Raw genomic sequence first — 21557 nt, 5'->3', positions numbered from 1 at the left:
GAGCTTTGGGTAAAACACACAGTGGACTCCTTGTTATCCTTTAAAAGTAATGTATGCACTTGATGTGAATGACTATTAGTCACAAAAGGGCAGTCTGAATTGTGTCGAAGGGGAGTGGCGTTTTCATTCTGTGCTGTGGGCTGATGGTGGGTGAAGGAGCTGTGAGGTTTTTTAACTCTGCTGCTTGAGGGTGGCTCAGCCTACGACATCCCCTGAGCTCTGGATTGCAGCTTGGCAGAGGCTTCCGGGCTGTTGTGGAGGAGCCCAGCATGCTCTGGAGCCTCACTTGCCTTTCCAGGCCTGCAGATGTTCTGGGGCAGGCTGGGACTGGGGAGGGGGGCTGCTTGTAGGAGTGGGGAAGTGCACTCGGGAGCTCTCTGCTTCTGGAAACATGTGCTTGATTTTCAGTTTTCATCCCTAGAAAACATAGTCTTGTAGTCTTTACCCCTTGTAGTCTTTACCAGTGGCACTTATCCTATGTCACCGGATGCCCAAGGGGCAGGCTCTCTCAAAGGCAGGCTGGCAGGCCTAGAAATAACCCTGTTTTGTATGAATACCTGTCTAGAGGAAACTGCTATAAGCTGAATAACAAATACTTGATACTGAGCATTTCTATTATCTGAAAAACCGAATAAAATCCTCCAATCCTCCAGCTACAGTGAGAACGAATTCACTGTATTTTCAAAACAGTAATTTTTACCCCCAAAAGCTTTTTCTCATCTCTGAGACATTGTCCATGCAGTTACAAATATGAAATCTGAATATATTTAGAATAATTTTAATAGGTGTGCCAGAATTTTTAAGGCAATATAGCATATGCCTTAAAAGACCAGATTGCAGAGTTTGAATTTTACCTCTGTCACTTGATTATATGATGTTGGGCAAGTTGCTTATGCTTTCGGTCCCTCAACTTCCTCAGCTTTACAGTAGGGATGACAGATAATACCTTCTTCACAGGGTTGTTGTGATGACTACATCGGGGTAAGAGGCCCATGCCAAGGGCTCAGTAAATGTCACCACATGTCAGCCTCAGAGTCAGCTTGGAAAGTGCACGCTTATTTTCCTGATGTGAACCAACGATCATTGGAACCACTGGAGCATCTTTTAAACGGTGTCATAAAAAGACAGTCCCTGGTTAATTGTGATGGCAGGGCTGAGCAGCAGTCTCAGAGGGAAGAATCGAGAGAGAATGGCACTCGATATTAGCTGTCTTCTTTATCGAAGAGGCTTTTGTTGGCAACCAAGGGAGACAGAGCCTCTTCTGGGAAACATGCTGACTACCCGTAGCAGACCCGAGTGAGGTACAACATCTGCTCGGCTTGCCATGTGGCTCTCACCGCAGACCTCGGGGCTCGAGTCACAGCCCGCCCATCTGGCCCTCAGCCTTCATAGGGTTACTTGAGGAGATTCTAATGATCTGGACTGGCCCAGAAAACCTTGAATGCCAAGGACCCCAAGATTAAGCATTAGAAATGCCACAAATTAAGACACAATTATCTTTTTAACGTGGAGTGGTGCTGTGATACAGTAGAAAGGAGCCAGAATTCTGGAGACCCAAGCCCCACGGCCACTGAATGGAGCTGAGCGCTGGCAGGGGAGGGCTGAACTGCAGCCTGGGTGCCTGGAGGATGGTGGTGTTTCTGATTTGTCTGTCCCTTTTCTGGGGACATCCTAGCCTTACTCATGGAACTTCACCAAACGCTTGTAACAGGAGCTTTATGAATGAAGGGCTGGACTTGATTTTCTTGGAAGGAACTTCCTTCTTTAATATAGTTCTTTCCTCAATATTATTAACCTACTGGCTGCTTGGGGGGTAGTGGAAGGAAACCCTGTTTGGCTTAATGAAGGGACTTTTGAAGTTCTGTATTTCAAATGAAGCTGCAGCTTCAAACAAATGTGTCTTGATGCATGTTGGAGGAATGTGGTAGAGATATGAATGGGCCTGGTAGAGCCACAGTTGCTCAGTGACAAGTGGCAGGGCTGAGAGCTTATCTTCAGTTCTATTTCGGTCACAGGGCCAGGATCCTTACATGGTAAGATCGGTGGTCATAGCTGCCTTAGCTTTTTCCTGTTGTGGCCATGGCATTTGCCCAAGCAAGTGCTGACATTCAGGGCTAGGGCATGTAATGTATGTCTTGGTGAGACAGATGACACTCTGAAACTTGCTGGGAACAGAGAGAGGCATGTCACAGCTTGAAGACTCTCTGAAATATCTCCACGTTTACCTGAAGTTGTAGAATCTTGGAACTGTAGAGTTAGAGGGGACCTTAGCAATTATTCAGTCCAATCCCTCATTGCACAGATTAAAGCAAACAAACAAACTACTGTCCTGAGGTTAAATGGTTTCCCTAAGGTTATATTTTACTGTTTTTTGTTTTTGTTTTTGCTTTGGTTTCTTTTAGCACTGAGTGAAGCAGAAGCTTAATGTATCCACTTAAATACCTATTCCTTTGGAACAAAGCAAAATTGAAGCTTTTGTGTGAGGGCTGAGTATTTCCAGACGCAAGTCATATTTCATACATTCATCCAATCGATCAGGAAATCCATGTTTCTCAAGTGTGCACTATGTGTCATATTCTGTACACATAATGTTGGGGAAACAGTGGCAAACTAAATGTAAAAGCTTTCTGCTCTCAAGAAGATTTTATTCTAGCAGAGGAGTTATACAGTAAACAAATGAATAACAGGATCATTTCAGAGAGTAGTAAGTGTCTGGGAGAAGTGTGCCAATGAAAACCCACTCATTAAAAACGTTGGTACTTTGTTTGATAGGCTATCTGCTCTTTTAGTAAAAGATCATCTGCAGTTGATTTTTTTCCCATGAAAAGCTTCTCTTTGTAGTTTCATATCTTATTTTTTCTTATAACTTCTCAAATATAAAAATGGCAAAAATTGGAGTTTGCCAATTTTAACATTACTACGAAGGCAACAGTTAAATAATGGGTTTAGATAAAAGTTAAAGGTTACCTACTGACTTCTAAGGAAACAACCAAATAACTACTTGATGTTTTTCTCTTCATCCAGAAGTTTTGGTATTGATCAGAAACAAATAGTCCACCCATCATCATCTTACCATTTCAATATGGGCAGGATCACTTTATAAAATCACCCCTTTTTGATATATTGCATCCATACTGGGTTCTCCCTAGAGATGGGATGAATTTTATTTTCACTCAGTTAATTACAGACAACTTTAATTTGGTTCTCCTTAGAAACCAGTAAATATAACTGTCATGACAGACGCAGGAGGAAGGCCGTGCTGCAGCAAGAGGCTTTGCATCTGATTATGCTTGGGGACCAGTACATTGTGCGTTTGTGATGGAGGTCACTTCACTTGCTAAGCACACTCACTCAGGTGCCACGTACACGCACACAGGATGTAGGAACCACAGGCATCAAAAGGAAGAATATGGAGGATATTTGAAAAGATAAACTTGAAAGTTCAAAAAGTATATGTTTTGATTCAATTACTATCCAGAGAAATAGGAGGAGGGAGGAGGGTAGGTATACAGCCTGGAATTAGGCTTTAAGATACCTATCCTTTTACTCAGATAAATGAAAAAGTATGCTAAAAGCAAGGAGAAATCTTTGAGGCTAGGAAGTTTTTGTGGAGAAGAGATAAACGAGGTTGCTGTCATGCTTTTGCAGGTAACAATCGTCCTTTCAAGTGTGCTCTCTGCAGATATTTTGGTAATGCAAAAGTTCACATTTTTTCCCATTCCATTTTTCAGGTTGCTAGAAAGTCACTATTGAAAGTGTTGCAGATTCACATTTACAAAGGCACATTTACAAAGTTACTAAAATTCAGAATAGCTAGGTGGCCTCTGAGAACATTTTTTTTTTCATAGCACTTACCTATTCCCCAGGTAGCTTGCAGGAGAAATTGATAACCTGAGGTGTTTGTTATTCGTTGACCTTCACAGCACTTTGATGGTCTTATTGCCAAGAAAGTTTGAAGGGCACCTAAGTTAGTCTCTTATGCGTTGGTTTTACCTTGGAGGGTATGAAAAAATAGGATATTTTCAATTTAATGGAGCATTTCACATTTGAATCTGACATTAGGTTAACCTGAACATCTTAAGTAAATTTCTAAAAGTTTGCAAGTTCCAATTGCATAATTCCAAGGAATAAGCATGTATTTTTTTTCCTTTTCAGAAACAGATTTGTCTAACTCTTACCATATTTTACATAGAATTATATCAAAAGCAAACTGAACAAGAGAAAATTTTTTTTCTGTTAAGAATTAGAAAATATTAATATAATAATTTTATATTTTATGTCTATCATTTATGATAAATTTTATATTTACTATTCTCCCAAAGAATGGAAAATGATGGGAGGCTTTTAGATCTTAAATCCTGTTACACAGTAAGCACTTAGTGAATTTTGTTGAAGGAAAGAACTAATTAATATAATTCTGAAACAATTTGAGGTTTCTTGCCTTTAAAAAGTCTATTCTCAACATAGCAAATTTGTTAAAAGGCATATATTCAGTTTATAACTACTTCATATAAATTTTTTTTCAAGTCACTTAAAAGTCTGGGCCCAGCTGGGTGTGGTGAGAACAGCAGTGAGCCAGGAGTTCGAAGACCTTGATTCTAGGCCAGGCACCAATATTAAATGGCAGAATGGCCTTGAGAAAGTGACAGCTCCACTGGGTTTCATTTTCCACATGAGTGAAATGATTAATTGGGAGTCTAATGAATTCCATGCAGCTTCTAAATTCCACAACTGAGTAATTCAAATTAAAGAATTTGGACCTAAATTTAATAAACACTGATATAGTGCCTACTATGTCCAGGTAATATTAGAAGTGCTTTACAAAGTGCGTATGATATAATAATTACAATAAAGCATAGACCATTCATGGGGTAGCATTTTCTATACTGTAAAATATAAACACATATGAGTTGCTATTAAAATGGTAGCAATTTTACTAAAATTCAATATAGTATAAGTCATTAAAAAAATAGAATAGAAATGAAATAATACTCAGAACTGAAACTAATATAGGAATGAAAGTAGTTATTTCATTTTATACCACTAAATAAAATTTATATGGCTGAAATAAGTGATCTAATCTTTATTAGACTTGAGAGAATACACCAGGGTGCACACGACTTCACATCAGTCTCATTGCAAAAGATTGGCTGTCATGATCTTGAGTGTTCTCACACGTATTAAATCACATAGAAGAAAACTTTTGTGAAGACATTCTACCAGTATTACATCCTAATATAATACTTTTTATGAATGTTTTAAGTGCACAATTCATTTTAGAAGAACAAGCTGGAAAACATCGCATGTGCACAGTCGGCAGTAGAGCTTCTAAATATCAGAGAGGCATATTTCATGTATACAGTGGGCACATGGCTGCCTGTAAACTTAGAGCAGAAGGTAATATGGTGAAAGAAAGCTTGATTGGAAAGCTACTAACAGGCTTCAGTTCCTAGGCCGGGTTGCAACTGTACAAATCTTAAACTAAAGGACTGGAAATGGACAGAAATTTGACAAACCCCCAAATTTCCATGTCTTGACATGCTTCGTGACCCTTGTCCTGTTACTCTGACAATTGCCAGGACTCCATGCATTTTTGTCCCACTCCCCACCTCTTCTACTCCTCCCCATCCTTTAAGGCCAACTCAGGCACCACTTCCTCTAAGAAGCTTTTCCTGAGTTCCCCCATATGCTTCCCAGCTGCATGAAGGGGTGGACCAAGGTCCCATCTACATGGTCCTATAAATCTCTAATATGTTTCCATTATTCAGCCTACTACACTGAATTACATTATTGGCCCATAGTCTTTGTCACTCAGTGAACTGTGAGCTCCTTGGGAACAGGAATTGTGTTTCATTCAATTTTGGATCCCCAGAGTCTTGCAATAGTGCATGACACAAATGACATGCTTAAGAATTGTTTGTTAAATGAATGAGTGGATGGATGAATGACAACAGTAACTGGTATTGACTATTAAAATGGTTTGCTCCATTGGATCTCCTTCATGCATTATAATTCGGTCAGAAACTGCAGTGGGAATTGACTGTGTTCCAGGAGAAGCAGTGGAGTGAGAGTTGTATTTCTTCTGCTTTTATGGAGTATTTTCGTAACCAACAATTTGGTTTAGGTCATCCTTTTTTCCCACTTACTCTAAGAATAGTAGAGGACTTGGGGGGAAATGAAACATAATATAAAAAATCAATTCAATGGATATTCACTGAACATCTACTATCCAAGGTGCTATGTCTCCTAGGCAGACCCAGATTCTGCCCTCAAGGAGACTATAGTTTAGATATTTAAGAAACTCACATAAATGAAGAAAGCAATACATGACATCAAAGAGATCAGTATCTACTAAAATGAAAGAACATGTGATAAGGGTCACAGAGAGATCAGAGATAAGTTAGCTGGGTTCCTAAGAAGCCCCCAGTAGGTGGGAGAGCTAGGTTGGGTGGTCATGGCTCACAACCTGCTCTCAGCTGTAAAGGTCCTGGATCCAGAGATGGCCAGGTCCAAGGAGATTGACACACACACATAAGCTTATTGGAGCCTAAAATACCAAAAGGCCAATGACTAGTGAACTGGAAAATTAATTATGAGTTAAACTTGGGCTCAGAGTAAAGGAAGCTGGATGGTACTGTAAGGCTTCAGACACATAACCCAAGTGTACAAGCCAGATTTCCAATACAACCTTTCTCCCCAAGTACAAAACCAGATCCAGGCCGGGTGCAGTGGCTTACACCTGTAATCCTAGCACTCTGGGAGGCCGAGGTAAGAGGATTGCTTAAGCTCAGGAGAGTTCAAGACCAGCCTGAGCAAGAGTGAGACCCTGACTCTACTAAAAATAGAAAAATTAGCCGAGCGTTGTGGTGCATGCCTGTAGTCCCAGCTACTCAGGAGGCTGAGGCAGGAGGATTGCTTGAGCCCAGGAGTTTGAGGTTGCAGTGAGCTGTGATGATGCCACTGCCACCCAGGGTAACAGAACGAGACTCAGTCTCAGGAAAAAACAAAAAAACAACCAGATCCAGTATTTCTTCTTTTTAGAAAGTATTGGATAAATAAAAGATCTAGTGGAAACAGGTATATACCATAAATGGTAACTGTTATGGGATTTCAGAGGGTTAAAAGATGATATTCAGCCATAAAAATAAGTGAAGCTTTATGGAAGAGGTGGCAGTCCAGCAATGACTTTGAGATTGCTTAGAGTTTGCGACTATGACTTGGGGTAGAACATTGTAGACAGAGGAGACAGCATGAACAAAGGAGAGTGAGTGGTTCATTTTTGCTGCAATACAGGGTATGCAGTGGAAGACAGTGGACTATTATAAAGGAAAGCTGGAACCAAGTCATAGAGAGTCTTGAAAGCCAGTTATCAAGTTTAAATGTTATTCTTTGTGTCAGGGGGAGTCATAACAGAAAAAACGTGATTAGAACTATACTCCGAGAAAATTAATTTGGTTGTTGTGTGAGTTGGCTTGGAGGGTTGGGAAGAATCCCAGATTCAGAGGCCTTTGGGAAGCAACAGCATCCACATGGGAGGACTAAAACTAGGACAGTATTGGGACAGGTGGAGCAGAGAGAGACTGGAAGTACAATCAAGAAGGTATCACAGTGTTTCCTTACACACACACACTCTCCAAAGCAAAATGTAACCTGTAACCTATATACTCCAAGTATAATGTAAAAGAAAATCTGTCCTAATTTCTATGAAATTCTCCATTTATGAAGACAGAAGATTGAAAAATCATTGATCCATTTATTCAATTTAATTGATTTTTGGATTATCTAAGTATCGAATTTGTTAAAAATGGGATTTTTTTCAAAGCACCAACACAGTGGCTATCTATACTTAAAGTGACATCTTAAGGGAAAAGAAAAAAATATCCTTCATAGGTAAATGTTCTTCTTTCCCAAATGTATGGGCGATTTCTCCAAATAGACGTCCTTTCAGACACTTTCTAACATCAGCTAACCCCACTGACAGGAATGTTGCAGACAGCAGAAGCAGGAGCTCTGTGAGAAGTTTGATTACCTGTATGGCATCCTGGAGCAGAGGAAGAATGAAATGACCCAAGTTATTACACGAACCCAAGAGGAGAAACTGGAACACGTCCGTGCTCTCATCAAAAAGTATTCTGATCATTTGGAGAATGTGACAAAGTTGGTTGAGTCAGGAATCCAGTTCATGGACGAACCAGAAATGGCGGTGTTTCTGCAGGTGAGTCTCTTTCTGGCACCAAGGAAACAACCCAAAAGATATGTACTGGAAAATTATTTATCAGATTTTCATCATTTTTATGTACATTTCCTTTTTAATCTATTTTGCCAACAAAAATATGAACCTCTTTTATGCTTCTATCTCCATCTATTTAAACAATTCAATAAACATATATCTGTGGCATTGCTGAAATATAAGAGAGTTCAGATATAAAACAACAGTTATTTATGGCATTTAGAAACTAAGCTATGAGATTCTCAGAGTCAGCAAAAGAAATAATTGTCTCACCACTGTCTTTGATGAAAAGAATTTAAGTAAGCCTATCTTTTGCTTTCACAGAATGCCAAAACCCTGTTACAAAAGTAAGTAATTTTTATTTTGTGGAAAAACACATATTTTCTCTTTTACCCAAGGCTATCAAATTTTAAATAGTGACAAAGTGGCAACTTGTCTTTGTTGCAGAATCTCTGAAGCATCGAAGGCATTTCAGATGGAAAAAATAGAACATGGCTATGAGAACATGAACCACTTCACAGTCAACCTGAATAGAGAAGAAAAAATAATACGCGAAATTGATTTTTACAGAGGTTTGTTATTCTTTTGACCATTTGGTCAAAGTTGCAGGTGTGTGAGAGCTGCAGAGGGGTTGGGTGGGAGGGAAGGGGGGATTCAGAATCATGTCCAGAACTGATGTCGACAGCTTTACAAGAATCATAATCCAATGTGAAGCTCTGTTTCATTGCAGGATCATATAGTTTGTTGACAGTGTTTATTTGCTTTGCATATTATAGAACCTATTTTGATGCCATTATTGGGCATTTGACTCTGAGTAGTCAAATACTTAATTGGTGGTGATGATGATATCTCAGCTTCAGCCTTACACAAACTGTTAGCCACAGTGATGTGAGGTGTCGTCAAGAGCAAGGTTAAGGATGAGACAAAAATAAAACATAGACAACATCTAGGCTAGATATTAGAGCCCATCAACTTAAGCAAACATTAGAGGACAAGAATAGTAACAGTCTTAGAATAAGTCACAACCTGTAAATAAAGCTAGGTCTGTGTGACCAGATGTACTCCATGAGCTATAAATGCATTCCTACCCTTTGGCCCAGAAATCCCACTCCTGGAAATATATCCTGATGAAATAATTGAAAAGAGGACAATAATCTTGGGGCTGACAAAACTTTGATCATCTTAACTTATTCTAGCCCATCTAGGTGAGCACACCCCTCGGCTAGACCACAAATAATGCCAAAAGGCTGCACCAACATCCACTGGTTTCAGAGGGGCAAATCTTCAGGGTGGATTTTGAAAAATTATTACTTAATATTGTCTATCCTTAATGTTGCCTGAGAGAATATTAAGATCTGTGGGTTTGGAAAAGAGTCCCGGCCTTAATTGTGGCGAGGATCAGTCTTCACTGCACAAAGGAAGTTAGAAATGAAAAAGACAAGGGTTGTGTGCTTGCTGAGATAGGGAAGAGAGTTGCCTCTCCATTTAATTTGACAGAGGCAAACAAGTGACAATTGCAGCCCTCCAGGCACTTGCAGATGTAGCAGAGTATGATAAAAATGTGAACAAGCTTGGGCGGGGGGTGAGGTGGATGGTGCTCTTTGAGGGTGAGGACTCTGTCCTGGGAAGGACAGCGAGGAGGATGGGGACGTTCCTTCACACTCGTCCTGTCCGCGCTTCACTAGAAGCACAAAGCCCCATCGAGGCACACGGGGACCATTGTCCAGGGTCTGTTTGCAAGGACTTTCCTAGCCCGACCTTAAGCTGGGCATTAACTGTTTCCATGGCTGCAGTGGTAGTTATACGATTTAAAAGGTACCTTACCTTACCAGAGGATGAAGAGGAAGAAGAAGAAGAAGGAGAAGAAGAAGGAGAAGGAGAAGGGGAAGGGGAAGGAGAAGTAGGAGAAGTGGAAGAGGTAGAAAATGTTCAAACAGAGACTCCAGGAGACGGTGAAAGTCTGGGAAAAGCTTTGGAGCCCGCTCAGCTGTCCTTGGAGCCGCAGGCTGCCCCTGGGGCACTTCCAGTTTCCTCTCCAGAGCCACCTCCAGCCCTGCCACCTGCTGCGGACACCCCAGTGACACAGGTAACCACTCATGAGTCCCTTCCTGCAGGACACGTGGCCATGTCTCCTTGCTGAACAGCCTAAAGAATGTATTCGAGTCTACCTTAAGAAAAAGATAATATATGGCAGACATTTGTGTGTGGCAGACAAAAGATTTCAGGACAATCACAAAGTCAGGGAGAAAAGTCCTCTAGGAGATTCAACAGGTTCATTGTTGTTATAGCTGGTTGGCAAGACTAATTTAGTACAGTTTTCCCATCAATACTGCCCTCAAATCTGAGGTAATCTTTGTCTAGAAATTTGTGTGTGTGTGTGTGTGTGTGTGTGTGTGTGTGTGTGTGTATGTGAGTAACATGTTAATTGATGTAACATGTCTATGTAAGTAACATAGCCTGTATCATGGGGATTCTCTGCTCTCTGTTACTTAGTGAATACAGATATAGGGTGTAAGATGAGAAATGATATAGGATATAGACTCAGAAATAGAAGTTATTACACTTTCAGAACTTTGAATTTTCTGTAGATAATAGAGGAAGTAGAGAAACTACACTGGTTTATGTCCCTGCTGCTTACCCTGAAATACAACTTGTATGTCTTTCCTTCAGTGAGCAAGCAGTGAAGTCTGGTTTTCTATGTATTGGCCATTCAACAAGGTTGTATATTGACAGAATTGTTTAAAATACATCTTAAGAAACCAGCTCATCCCAGATTGGCTGACCTTATGTTTTTAAGATGTCATTGCCCAGTTTTCAAGCCTTCGTGCTAACTATATGACACTTCAGCAGACAGGATCCCAACCTGTTGAATTTGTGGGCAGTGCAGAGTCAGCAAAGAAAAACCCTGGTTTTCCAACTGCTTTCAGAGTAGATTGAAATCATCTATAGAACCAAAACTCGAGAAGGGAACTCAGAGGTGGAATTGTATTTCTATGCTCTGTCTCCACAGGAAACCAGGCTAAAATGTTATTTATAGTTCCTAGAATCTTGAAATTCTGGGTATACCAATTGCATTGAAATTGAGAGAGGTATAGTCACTAAATGAGGGTTGGATTTGATCAGTGAGGTTAATTTTGGGGGCCCACATATAATGCCAACAAATTAATTCTGGTCAATAGTTTGACCGCTCTCCCGTATCTGATATTTTATAAGCAACTTTCACTGGAGGCTTCTGCTTTCTGCCCACCCAGGCTACCGCCTAGTGAAAGACAAGCACAGTGAGTCCAGATGCCAGACAGAGGGCCACTGGCATCAGCCTTGCACCTTGAGCATTTCGGAGGGTGGGATGAACTAAAACAACCGCTAAGTCAGGCACCGCACACAGAGCTCAGTGTTCAAACCTGAAGGGAACTAAAATCGACTGCTTTTCTTCTTCTTCTTCTTCTTCTTCTTCTTCTTCTTCTTCTTCTTCTTCTTCTTCTTCTTCTTCTTCTTCTTCTTCTTCTTCTTTTTTTTTTTTTTTACTTCTGAATTTATCTGTCCTAATTAAGGGGGAGGTTGTGCCCAGTGGCTCTCAGCAGACCACAGAGTCTGAAACTCCAGTCCCTGCAGCAGCGGAAACTGCGGATCCCTTGTTTTACCCTAGTTGGTATAAAGGCCAAACCCGGAAAGCCACCACCAACCCACCTTGCACCCCAGGGAGCGAAGTTCTGGGGCAAATAGGGCCTCCGCGTTCTGAGGACTCGAATGTGCAGAACGCAGAAGTGGCAGGAGCTGCAACCAGTGAGAGGGCAGCAGTGAGTGGTAAGGAAACTAGCGCACCTGCAGCTACTTCTAAGGTTAGTGTTGGTGAACCTGTGTCTGAATGCTCTCCCACGCCCCAGGGGCTTGCTAGAATAGGCCTCAGCAAAAAAAAAGCGGGGGGGGGGGCTTTCAAAGGACAAAGAGAAACCACTGCCATGGGAAAAATACAGATACAACCCACCAGCCATGGTGGCTTATTTTTAAGGTGTTATATGAAAGAAAACACAAAACAAAACAAATTTGACTTCACTCTGCCCATGCGTGGTGACCGCACACCTGGCTTCCCAGGGAGGGGCGCGAGCGAGCCTGGCCCTAGGCATGCCGCGGGGCGCTGCTTGGTCTGCAGTGACTGGCTGTGTCCCTGGTCCTCCTTTGCGACAGCCACCTGCCCTTGCTCAAGCTTCCCTGTGTCCTCCTTGGGCTTCCAAAGACTAATCACCTGCTTCTGTGTCGTTCCCAGCAACCCCCAAGGAGCACATTTGAATTGAGCTTTAAGTCTGCTCTGAAAAATAATCTCTGGTCCGTGGGTTCTGGGAGTGTGCCGGCTACGGCTAGACACGGTCTTGCTCGACTAAACCCGTGCTTCCTAAGCATGTGCTCCTGGGAGCAGAAAAGCACAGGTTTTCCTCCATGGAGATTTTGAAGAGACTCTTGATACCTTGTGTTCTTTATATAGTGAGAGTTTGAAGTCCACATCTTCTCCCTAACACCTGGTTAGCTGTTTGCATGTCTCCAAGAGTTGGTAGAAATGTTTTACAATTTCTTCACAAGGAAGAATGTTCATAGTTACACTCATGAGCATTCTTAAATGCTGTGTGGGGTGTGAGGGTGTGAGTGTTGCCCAGACAAGAGGCTGTCAAAAAAACTCTCTCCTGCTCCTGGGTCATCAGGTGATTATAAACAACAAACAACATTTTTTCAAAAAATGGGAAAATGACTTTATTATCTTGATTCTATCTGTTCAAATGGACCTCCATTTCCACTTGAAATGGTATTTGGGAAATTAAAAGTAACATGCTTTGGGGCCAGATATTTGTTTTCACAGTTAAAAAGTGACAAATGTTTGGTGTGAGGAAACCTTTTGAGGTGGTTTTTAGGTTAAAAAAATGGAGTAGACGTTATTTCTAGAAAGTTTGTAAAATTCTTACGTGTTTAGTGGAAGTCGTGTGCGAAGGAGCTGTTTTCTGAAAACAGTAGTGTCATACTCCACAAGGGGCACATAGTCAGGCTCCAAACCAAAATGAAAAGTCCATCTAAATGATGCTGAAAAAAATGATTTTGTGATAATATCAGTGAAGTTTTCTTCTTGTTTTCTCACAGGAGTTAGCAATCTGCCTAGCACTTTTGGCTTTTCTTATACTTCACTACATCTGGAGTCAGATTCAGTGCTTGATTTTTACTTTAATGGGTAGGAAATATTTTCTTTTCCCTTGACTAACATCTCATGTAGTTTCTTCCATAATGTTCCTCTTCTGTAGGCCCAGAGATGAGTTTCTCCCCAAACCTTGAGGCCCAGTCATCTAAAAAGAACGGTGATTGCAGATAATACTGGTGACCTCAAGGCACTGAGGAGAATTGCTCCATTATCTATTCCTGCATGGAGGGAACCCTGACTCAGAACAGTGACTCTGTGGGCAATTATTCAGTAATCCAGTAGGAATGAACCTTCCTGAATGGTCACTAGGGAAGGCCAGTTTCAAAAGGTGTCCACAATGCTGTGAGGACTCGCTGCTCTTCAGGCAGAGGGAGTAGCAGGAAAGGGCTCCTTCAGGGAAGTGCAAGTTTCTGTAGATGACACAGCAACATTTCATCAGCTTACACCACGTGCCCAGGAGGTGGCCTGGTGACTCCTGTCGGGAATGCTGCCCCAGGCAGTTCCTACAGGGGTGAGCAGGTGGCTTCTCTTGAACCCTCAGGCTCTACAGTGTTTCTGCTGGGAGGAGAGGCCCCTGAGAGAAAGATGCCCCGGGTGCAGCAACATCTGGAGGATCGCAGGCAGGGGAGCCCGGAATGGACAGAGCCAGCAGCTCAGGGTGCACTCACCAGCCAGAGTGAATTAGAACCAAAGAAAAGCCATAAAGTCATCAAACAGTCCCTGCATATTATTAATACTTTCGAGTCACGTTTCTCATCGTCAAGTCTTTGCTTGATTGCTGCTATGAGGTTTGCTCTGGGACTGCCCTCTTACTCTTTTAATAGTCTTTTGAAGGTTATCAGTTTAATTAATATTCAAAGATCCAAACCCCATGTACTTTTGAGTAAATGACCCTGCTGGGCCCGAGACCCAGCTCCTTGTACCTGTAGCCCAGAAGCAGTTCAGGATCAATGATGCCAAAAGGCCTTAGCTATTTGTGGCTCACTGGCTTTTCCCTGGGTTGACACTGACTCTTCCGAAAGCTCCCATCATAGACTTCCCTTCTGCCGCATTAGCCGTCAGCTTGGCAATGGCGGTGGAGTGTCCGTGGGTCCCTGCTGTGTCTGTAAATGTGAGCAGGACCTGCCCCCAATGTCTAATAATCAGCTGGAAACCTGTGCACCCTATACCGTCCTGAGCATCCTTATAGCCTGCTCATCTGCCCAACTCCTCTTCCCAGCATTATTCGTGGGGAAGAGCAGTGGCAGGAAGTACCAGCCAGGCACTAGGTGGGGCAGATGGGGAGAGAGAAAACTCCATGCTTTATTGGAACCAGGACCTAATTGTGGATCTGAATAATTGTCTGAAGGGTTCCGTTTACATTCTGAGAATTCGGGCTTGGGGCTTTGTCACCATATGTATATATCCTCGAAATGCTTCTCTGAGGCTGCAGGGGGAGTGCCACGCTTCATGGCTGCCATCCACGAGCCCATGTCATGTATGCTGACATTCACACGCCTGTCTGGTGAGATGAGGGTGAGGAGGGCGGGGTGTGTGTGTTGAGGGGGGCATTGACATTCAGGATTGCAAAGAACCTTGCTTGTGTAGTTCTCAGTGTTTGAGAAAGGGCCTTTCACATAGAGAAGAAACCTGTTCATGATGGAGTATCACTCTTTGATCCCTGAGATGGGATAATGCACAGGTTGATAGCAACCTTACCATGTAGCAAATTCCTGGCCTCTGTGAACTTTTTGCAGGCCCGATTCACCTTCACCACCCGGAACCCAATTTGTCAGATTAATATTTGTCCAGTGCAAGCTTAGCTTTTTGAAATTTCACATTTCATCATTAGTCTCACCTTGAACATTTATGATGTGTTATGAGAGTTCTTTGTTTCAAATTTTATTTTTTAAATTGACACTAAATAATTGTATATATTCATGGGGTACACAGTGATGTTTCAATACCTATAATGTATAGGGATCAGAGCTGAGTAATTAGCTTATCCCTGATTTCAAACATTTATTATTTCTCCGTGTTGGTAAGAAACCTTGATTCACTGGTCTTAGCCTCTCTTAGCTAGATGGTCCCATGTCAGAGAGTAAGATTGCCTTAGAAACTCGGCAGCATCTCAGGCTTATCTGATCTGTAAACTCACTTCAGTCCCTATCAGCTGAACTGCAAACCTTTTAAGAAGGCAAATGCTCTATTTCTAGGTGCTTTCCTCATATCCATTTACACAGTGAAACCTGCTCTTGGTTTTGCTGCCTATGATTTCTCATGCCAGACAATCTCTACTTTTATCATGTGCCTTTTCTTTTCACACAAGCACATAGGCAAAAAGAAAAAAAAATACTACTCATGGCAAAAACCAGATGTCAGCTCCCTCCACTCGTGATGGTGGGACTTCTACTTTTTGTTAGCTCAGAGGAGCATCATTGCCTTCCCCACTCGCATTCTCTAAGAAAACATCATTTTTCAACAAGGTTTGTGTTCGGCCCTATGGGGAATTTGAATCTCATAAAAGGCCCTGATTCCCATCCATCCTTCTGGGATACACTTGGAGCCCTGCTGTGCCCTGTTCCCCCAGGAAACTGTGCAGAGCCCCCCCACCTGCATGGTCTTCAGCTGTAGAATTGCCTTCTAAGTTTCTACCCATCTGGGCTGTGCCTGCTGTATGCTCAGTCAATGCAAAGAGAGTTTGGAAGAAATAATGTTTGATCTACTTCATGAGTTAGTTTAAAAATTTATTTTGAGAAAGTTCCACCATGCCCTAGTCAACCTCAGAAAACAAGGCAATAGTAGCGGGGAAGAAGGATGCTGAGAGACAGGTTGGCTGCCCTTGGAAAACAGTCTCTGGGGGTCTTGTCCCTTGGGCATGCCTTGTGTGGCCCTGTCTGGTCCCATGTGCCTCCATCCACGGCCCCTCCCCTTCCCACAGCACTTCCATGCCAGTGACACCTGAGTATTAACACAGGGACCACTCCCACCCTCACCCACTCCCGTGGACAATTGGGCATTTTACTGGGAGTACGTGTGGCAATTACATTTTTACAGAGGTGAGAGCAGCAGCAATGAAAACCCCTGCCTGGTTCCCTTCTTCCCTTCCCAGTGCAGCTTAGTGACCTCATGTGGAAGAATTTGCCCAAACCATTTCATGGGAGCTATGCGAGGAACAGGGGTTTCCAGAGAAGTGTCTCCCTGTTTGGTGGATTAACTCACCAGCTGCTCTGGATGATACTTGAGCTGGACACTCCAGCTGCCTCAAGGTCAGAGGATCCCCCACCACATCACATGCACACACACACACACACATGGACACACACACATGCACAACACACACACCGGCGAGAGACAATTGCTTTGGAGATGGGGACTTTGGCATTGAAGTCTCTGCAATTTCTGCCTCCACAAAGAACCACAGCTTGTGTATTTCACCAGGGCATGAAGCTGTAATGGTAAGAGACCCTAAAAGCTTTACTAAATCATAGTTATTTGTTGTTTCAAGCATAGAATACCCACTTTTTACATCCCATTCTTCAAGCCTGAAAATAGACAAACAAATTGGGAGGAAATTCTGCCAACGCTCAAGGCAGTGGAGAGATCAGTGAAATTAGGAGAAAGGACTTTGGTCCTAGCCCTGGAGCTGCTTCTGCATCTGACTCAGGACACTTAATTTCTTTGAGCCTCAGTTTTCTCACTGGGAAAATAAAGGGACTACTCAATGAACAGATTCAAGGATTTACACAACATCGGGCAGTGAAGAACTAAATACTAAGAATTTGATAATTTGTTTCAGGATGTTTTCACTGGGAGGGTTATGGACTTAGGCCTGACTTAAGTCATGATGAGTGACAATAATTGCATAGATTCTCAGTGAAATAGTCCATTGCATTTCTCAAAATATATTTCTTATCTTGAAGCTCTTACTTAAATCTCCATTTCCCAAACTGTTTTCCAAATCTCTCCCTCGGCGCTCATTTAGTTGAATGTTTACGCAGCTGCTCTTACCTCCTTTAGATTGCATGAACTCCATAAAGTCCGTGATGGTCTGTAAAATCCATGAAAACTGCACATAAAGGCGCTTATAGACCTCATTGCCCCGTAGAGCTAAAACAGTATAGACATTAGAGGCAGTCACAGAATAGTAGATGAGTAAAGAAATGATAGATATATGATTTTTTTAAATTGAGGTATAACATTAGAATTTACCATTTTAAGTGTATAGTTCAGTGAATTTTGACAGATGCGTAGCATTATAAAGCTACCACCACAATTAAGATATAGAATGTTTCCATCATCCCCAAATGTTCTCTTATGTGCCTTTATAGTTAATCCCTTCCCTGCATCCCAGCCTCTGGCAACCACTGATGTGTTTGCTTGTCACATGGTCTCAAAGGTCATAGAAATAAAAACATCCTGTATGTAGACTTTTGCCACTGGCTTTTTTCACTTAACATAGTGCTTTTGAGATTCATTCATTTTGTTGCATGTATCAGCATCTCCATTCTTTTTTGTGTGTGGGTACATCACAATTTATCTATTCACCACCTGATGGATGTTTGTGATGTTAGCAGCTTTGGCTGTTATAAATAGAGCTGCTACGAACATTCACATGTAAGTTTTTGTGTGAATATATGTTTTCATTTCTCTTGAGTAAATATGTAGGCATGGAAATGCTGCATTGTATGGTCAGTTTACTGTAAACTTTGTAAGAAGCCGTCAAACTGTTTTCCATAGTGGCTATTCAATTTTTGTTTCCACCAGCAGTGTAAGAGAGTTCTAGCTGCTCAACATCCTAGCCAGTTCATGGTATTGTGAATCTTTTACATTTCACCCATTCTGGAGGTATGGTTATATATGATATTTCCTTATGTTTTTAATTTGCATTTTTCTAGGGAATAACATTTAGCACTATTTGTTGTGCTTATTGGCCATTTTTATACTTTCTTTGGTGAAGTAAGTAATCTGTTCACATCTTTTGCCCACTTTTTATTGGGCTGTCTTTCTTGGTAGAGAAAAGTTATGTATTCTAAATAAAACTTCCTCATCAGATGGATTTTTTTGTTTTGCAAATATTTTCTCCCAGTCTGTGGCTTTCGTTTTCATTTTCTTAGTGTATTTTGGAGAGCAAACATTTTTAGTTTTGATGAAGTCCAATTCATCGTTTTTTTCCTTTATGGTTTTTGCTTTGGTGTCCTATTTAAGAAATCCTTGATTGACTCAAAATCACAAAGATTTTCTCTCATGTTTTTTCTAGAATTTTTATAGCATTAGCTTTCAAAGTAGATCTAAGATAATTTTGTTAATTTTTGTATATGTGAGGTAAGAATCAAAAAAAATTTTTTTTGGCTTTTTTGTTTTTTACAAGATAACCATTTGTTCCAGCACTATCTGTTGAAAAGATTATCCTTTTCCTCAGTGAATTACCTTGATAACTTTGTAGAAATTCAATTGACTATAGATGTGTGGGTCTATTTCTGGACTCTGTATTTTGTACCATCGATTTGTATGTTTGTCCCTCTGCCAATACCACACTGTTTTGATTATTGTAGCTTTAGAGAAGTCTCCAAATAAAGTAATATAAGTCTCCAACTTTGATCTGGTTTCAAGATTATTTTGACTATTGATTAATTTTACAGATCTTTTCAAAGAACCAGATTTTGGCTTTATTTGTTTTCTCAAATTTTTGTCAGTTTTTCTATTTCATTCATTTCTTCTCTTTATTATTTTCTTCCTTATGCTTACTTGGGGCTTAATTTTCTCTCTTCTTTCTGGTGTCTGGAGGTGAAAGCTTGGAACATTTATTTGAGATCTTTTTTGCTTTCTAATGTATAGATTTAATGCTATAAATTTTCTTAGAATCACAGCTTTAGCTGCATCCCACAAGTTTTGATATGTTTGATATTCTTATTTAATTCAAAATATTTTCTAATTTATCTTGTGGTTTCTTCTTTGATCCATGATTTATTTAGATGAGTGGCATTTAATTTCCAGATATTTGGAGATTTTCCAGATACCTTTCTGTTTGACTTCCAGTTTAATTCTGTTGTGGAGAGAGAATATACTTTGTATGTTTCTAGTCCTTTTAAGTTTATTAAGATTTTTTTATGGTCCATAATATGATCTACTTTGGTGACTATCCCATGTGTACTTGAAAACACAAGTATTTCTGTTGTTGAGTGGAGTATTCTATAAATATCAGTTAAGTCTGTTGATTGATAGTGTTGTTCAAGTTTATCATACTGTACTGATTTTCTGTTTACCTATTTTATCAATTGCTGAAAAAGGGGTTTTGAGATCTTTGACTATAATTGTGGATTTGTCTATTTCTCCTTGCAGTTCTGTCAGTTTTTGCCTCATGTATTTTGAAACTCTGTTTAGGTGCATTCACATTTAGCATTGTTTATTTTCTTGAAGTGCTGACCCCAAGATAGGTGGTATTTAGAAACAAAACTTCTTATCTACCTCTCCCTTTGTGTGTCTGCATGCTGAATGGGTGCAGAGAGGACCCTCATTCCCATACACTATCTTTCAAGGTACTTTTAAAAAGATAGGAGCAAAGAGGGGTGCCTGGAGGAGAGCTGTGCTGACGGTCCTGAAGGTGTCATTCCGAATGGCAGGCCATGAGAAAGATGTCACAGCTTGAACCCAAGAAGCCTGTCTCCCTTCCTCCCGCCACACACCACCAAACACAACAAGGGCCAGGACAGTTGAGGTGCCCAATACTTTTAAGTGGCTAAGTGAACTTCACAATCTGGCGATTAGTTGTCACTGTTCTGTGGGGCCCTGTTTTTAGTTTTGTACCAGTTGCTTTATGAGCTAATACCTCTGACATTTCATGACATACCTATGTCCTAGTTCATCCCTTGTCCTTGCTAAACCAGTTTCCACAGAACTGCAGGGGCTTCCTGTCACAGGCCAGTGGCTTCCAGCACCAGGCTTGTCCTCTTGGCCGAGAAGGTCCAATGGTTCCCAGCCCAAGTGTCAACAAGAAGGTGCAGAAGGTCCCTTTCTCGTCCCATGTCCCCAGTTTCTTTCTTTCTGATGCATCATTAGCTCAGAGGCAGAGCCTCAGGAACAATGTGGGTCACTCACACCTTAGGGCTCTCCACTCTAAAACAGCAGAGGGGGTGTGTGGAGGTCGGGGCCAGTGGCTGATCATAGACGGATGCCGTGGGGCAAGTGTCACCCAGGAAAACCAGCCCATGGCCTTCTTAGTCCCCAGCCCAGGCTCTATGGAGTGTTGTCCTGTGAGATTATAAAGGTGTCCCCAGAGGAAAATAAAACACATTTCATTTAAAAAAAACAAAAAGGTTGAGGGGGGAGGAGGAAAAGAAAAATGAAAGGAGGGAAGGAGGAGGAAAGAGAGGGAGGGACAGAGCGACCTGTGGTTTAAGTGGTTAAAAAGACAGATGGGGAGCAAGGGAGGGGGGCTAGCAAAGAGTCTTTTCCTTCTTGAAGCCCAGGGTTCATTTCCTAGGCTCTCAGAAACCCACACTTGTGTCCCTAGACCTGAGCCCTCAAGTTTCTGCTCACCCAAGATTCGGTCCTCGTGAAAATATTCTTATTGTCCTAAGCCGGATTGAACAATGGGCCTAAGTTCCAAGGAGAAGCAGCCGACGTGGAGCCCTGCATCTCCACCAGGTGTAACAGACAAAAAGATAAAATCATTTTTATGCAAATGACCTTTGAGACCAAACCGTACATTCTGATTTCAAGCACAAACATCCACTCCAGCTGCTCCAAGAGACTGAGAGGTGAGAGGCGTGGGAGGCTAGAGGGCCAGGAAGCTGCTTTTCTGAGCAAGATTAATTTCACAAGGTATTACAGAGCATTTTAAAAAAAATAAAACAGAAGACCAAGAACATGATTTCCCATGAGTGTGACTATAGGTCCTGTGTTCTTTGAAATGATCCATTTAATTTTTCAAAGCAAACTGAAATGACTGAAAATTTAACTTTGTTCTCTAAATTTAATCGAGGGTTTCAGAGTGTCAAATTATTTTCAAACAGAAATCCCTCCTGAGAGTTATTGCTCCGTGTTTTACGAATTAGGAGATTCGAGCTCACAGATCGTTGATGTGCCAGGCGTGCCCTCACTGTGCTGGAATTTCAACTTGATAAAAATAGAGAGAAAACTGATCAGTGCTCAGGACTGGCCTACATT

General features: G+C 41.5%; 1 protein-coding gene across 2 annotated transcripts in view; it reads left to right on the top strand.

Moving 5' to 3' along the window:
• Positions 1 to 21557, top strand: part of TRIM55 (tripartite motif containing 55) — a 42894-nt gene that overhangs the window by 12600 nt on the left and 8737 nt on the right. Inside the window, exons 5-9 of one of the 2 annotated variants that reach the window (XM_045560579.1) lie at positions 7982 to 8215; positions 8555 to 8577; positions 8678 to 8802; positions 10063 to 10316; positions 11782 to 12069. In XM_045560579.1, coding sequence (XP_045416535.1) covers positions 7982 to 8215; positions 8555 to 8577; positions 8678 to 8802; positions 10063 to 10316; positions 11782 to 12069 — 924 coding nt within the window. The remainder of the gene's footprint in view (positions 1 to 7981; positions 8216 to 8554; positions 8578 to 8677; positions 8803 to 10062; positions 10317 to 11781; positions 12070 to 21557) is intronic. The other variant, XM_045560580.1, reaches the window with a different exon arrangement.

Source organism: Lemur catta, chromosome 9, assembly GCF_020740605.2.
Source record: "Lemur catta isolate mLemCat1 chromosome 9, mLemCat1.pri, whole genome shotgun sequence".
Classification (NCBI taxonomy): domain Eukaryota; kingdom Metazoa; phylum Chordata; class Mammalia; order Primates; family Lemuridae; genus Lemur; species Lemur catta.
Note: the sequence above shows the minus strand (reverse complement) of the source record. Positions and strands in the feature narration are given on the sequence as shown.